Source organism: Montipora capricornis, chromosome 2 (assembly GCF_036669925.1).
Source record: "Montipora capricornis isolate CH-2021 chromosome 2, ASM3666992v2, whole genome shotgun sequence".
Lineage (NCBI taxonomy): Eukaryota > Metazoa > Cnidaria > Anthozoa > Scleractinia > Acroporidae > Montipora > Montipora capricornis.
The window spans coordinates 56,856,911-56,859,410 of record NC_090884.1 but is presented as its reverse complement, the minus strand read 5'-3'; the positions used below and the strand labels follow the sequence as shown (position 1 = coordinate 56,859,410).

The 2,500-nt window shown below is 37.5% G+C and overlaps 1 protein-coding gene across 2 annotated transcripts in view; it reads left to right on the top strand.

Annotated features, from left to right (window-relative positions):
- Positions 1 to 417: 417 nt before the first annotated feature.
- The window catches only part of LOC138028351 (uncharacterized), a 39,526-nt gene continuing 37,443 nt past the window's right edge, over positions 418 to 2,500 (top strand). For both annotated transcript variants that reach the window (XR_011127650.1, XM_068875854.1), the window contains exon 1: positions 418 to 1,381. Coding sequence is in view for 1 of the 2 variants with exons in the window: in XM_068875854.1 (XP_068731955.1) it covers positions 512 to 1,381 (870 nt within the window). In the remaining variant the exon portion in view is untranslated. The remainder of the gene's footprint in view (positions 1,382 to 2,500) is intronic.

Below are 2,500 nucleotides of genomic sequence, written 5' to 3'. Positions count from 1 at the left end.
TTCTCTTACCTAAAACGTGGTATGAGAAAATAGAAATTGAGTTATTATTCATGAAAACCTTATTGGAAGAAAAAAACAAAAATTAGATTTTTAAAAGAAAAAAAAACAAATCTTATACTTGAATACAAAAATTAAGGGGAGATGTTGCTCAACACAAAAGTTATTTCCGAGGTTTGCGATTTTAGGTTACATTTTTATTACCGTTTACCCGTTTTGATTCATCATTTAATGCGAAAGTCTAAGTATTGCAAGTGTGTCATTCGCGCTTGCTCAGCTGAAGCTCTTAACTGCATCACTTTTCAATGGATCATTTGAACTGAATCGGAAATCATTCCTTAAATATATTCTGGCTGCAAAGGAGAGGACAGGAATGTCGTAGGCGTGGTTACTAAGCATTTAAATAAGTCCTTCCAAGAACTCGCCTATCGCAAACAATTTTGCGAAACGAAAAACACTTGACTCAGTAGGCAATTTGAAGACAATGAGCCCTTGTTTTTAAAGCGTTGTCGATATGTTACACCAATTTCTCGAAACCGTTTCTGAAGAAGTTAACGGAGAGTTTCCTTCGCAACACAAATCGGAAAAAGCAAATGTGGTCAATGACTGTCAAGAAAAGCAGAGAGACTGTCGAACGCAGCTTGTGAAAGCCCTCGACGACGAAAACTTTGACGAAGTATGGAAGTTAATAGTCGAAGATAATGGAGAGAACGCCAAGACACTTAAAACTCTAAACGATAATGCAAAAGCCATTGCTCAACGCGAACGAAAGAGGACAGCTTGTCTTTGCCACTGTGTGCAGGGTTGTGATTGTTCCAAACAAGAGATTGACGCTTTTCTTTGGAAATGTTGCAAGACTAACAACGCTTGCAATTTCTCGTGTTGCTGCCAAAATGAGCAGCAAGACAGGGAAAACTGCAACCGTGGCAATTCCATGCAGCCGCATTCTGGTGAATGTAGTGAGGAGCAACCTAAGGAAAACTTTAATGAAGATGAAAGAGAGTGGATCAAAATACTTTCCAATCCGCTGTACATCAGTTTGGAGTGGTTCCGGAGGATCTCCACAAAGGCGCCTAGTGGAAATGAAACCGGAAAGAGAAAAGAAAATGAAGAGGAAGACGTGATTGTTTCCGCTTTACGAGATTCGCATCTTCTTCAAACGATTGCCGGTAACGATATTCACCAACACAAAACAGAATACCAAAAGCGAGCAGAAATAATTGAGGAATTTGCCAAAGCTGTTGTCGAAGAAGCCACGTGCGAATACGAACTACATGACATAATGGATACGCAAGGAGAAGGGTGTCTAAAGCAAGGCAAACCTGAGAATTTCATCCAAAGTTTAAGCGTCCTTAAGATTGCCACTGACTTGGAGAGGACGAAGGTTTGTATATTTACCAGTTTTTTAAAGTTCAGAAGCACCCAGGCAACGACAAGTTGTTAGAGAAATAGATATTTTATTCAATGTTTATACATAGTATAGTAGTAGCTGTTTTTTACACTGCTTTCGTGGAATTTATGCAATTAAATGTTGTTTGCATGCATGAATGCGGTTTTGAGAGCTACGGAATAGTAATTATTTGTTCAGTTCCTCCCTAAGAATCCAAAGTAACAATAATATTTAGGAACTAAATGCCAGCCGACATTTTTCAATTGACGCAAAATGTTAACACTATTAGCTTTTCAAAACAGAATAGCCGAGATTGCAAACTTCTTCTTTGGCGCTTCTGATAAATAGGGAAGATATCGTTGACGTTACCTATTGTCATTAATGTGCCAACCAGAGCGTCATTGGCTGTCAAAAAAAAAGTCTTTTGTTCCTGTGGTTGGCAAATTTGAATAAAAAAAGCAATGTTTGCAAACAGATATCTTCCCTATAGTCGACAATAATCAAAATTCCTCAACATTCGCTATTGGTTTTATCTCTTTCCTTATGTATTTGTGAGGGAATATCTCCTGGCGCTAGTTCCCGATCAAAAGGACTGTATCTTTCTGGTTAAATATTGCGTTTTATTTACTCGATTACACTTTCAAAGCCTACTAGATCCTACTACACTCGTTCGTTCGTCATTCAATCTGGCCTAAAAGCCTTTACATCATATTGAAATGGGAGTAAGGTATCATCGAGTTTGGATTCGAGTTCGAGTTCGAGTTCGAGTTGGACTTCGAGTTGGACTTCGAGTTGCGCTTCGAGTTAATAATTAAAACGCAAGTATATAATTGATAATAATGTATAATTATTATTTATTATTAATGTTAATAAGCAAAGAGATGTATAAGCTGGGCGAAGAACAGGAATTCGGGGCAATATTGGGATTTTTCATTTTTTTTTTTTTCATGTGGTTTAAGTAATAAAATTGCTGACACATTAAAATATAGAGCAGGGATATAGGTTTTCAACAATGTGTGGTACCTTTTGTCACTACGAATGAATAATAACAAATTGCCCATATTTGGGGTCGTGGCCCATATCTTTACTAATAGACGATTTCCCATTATTCAG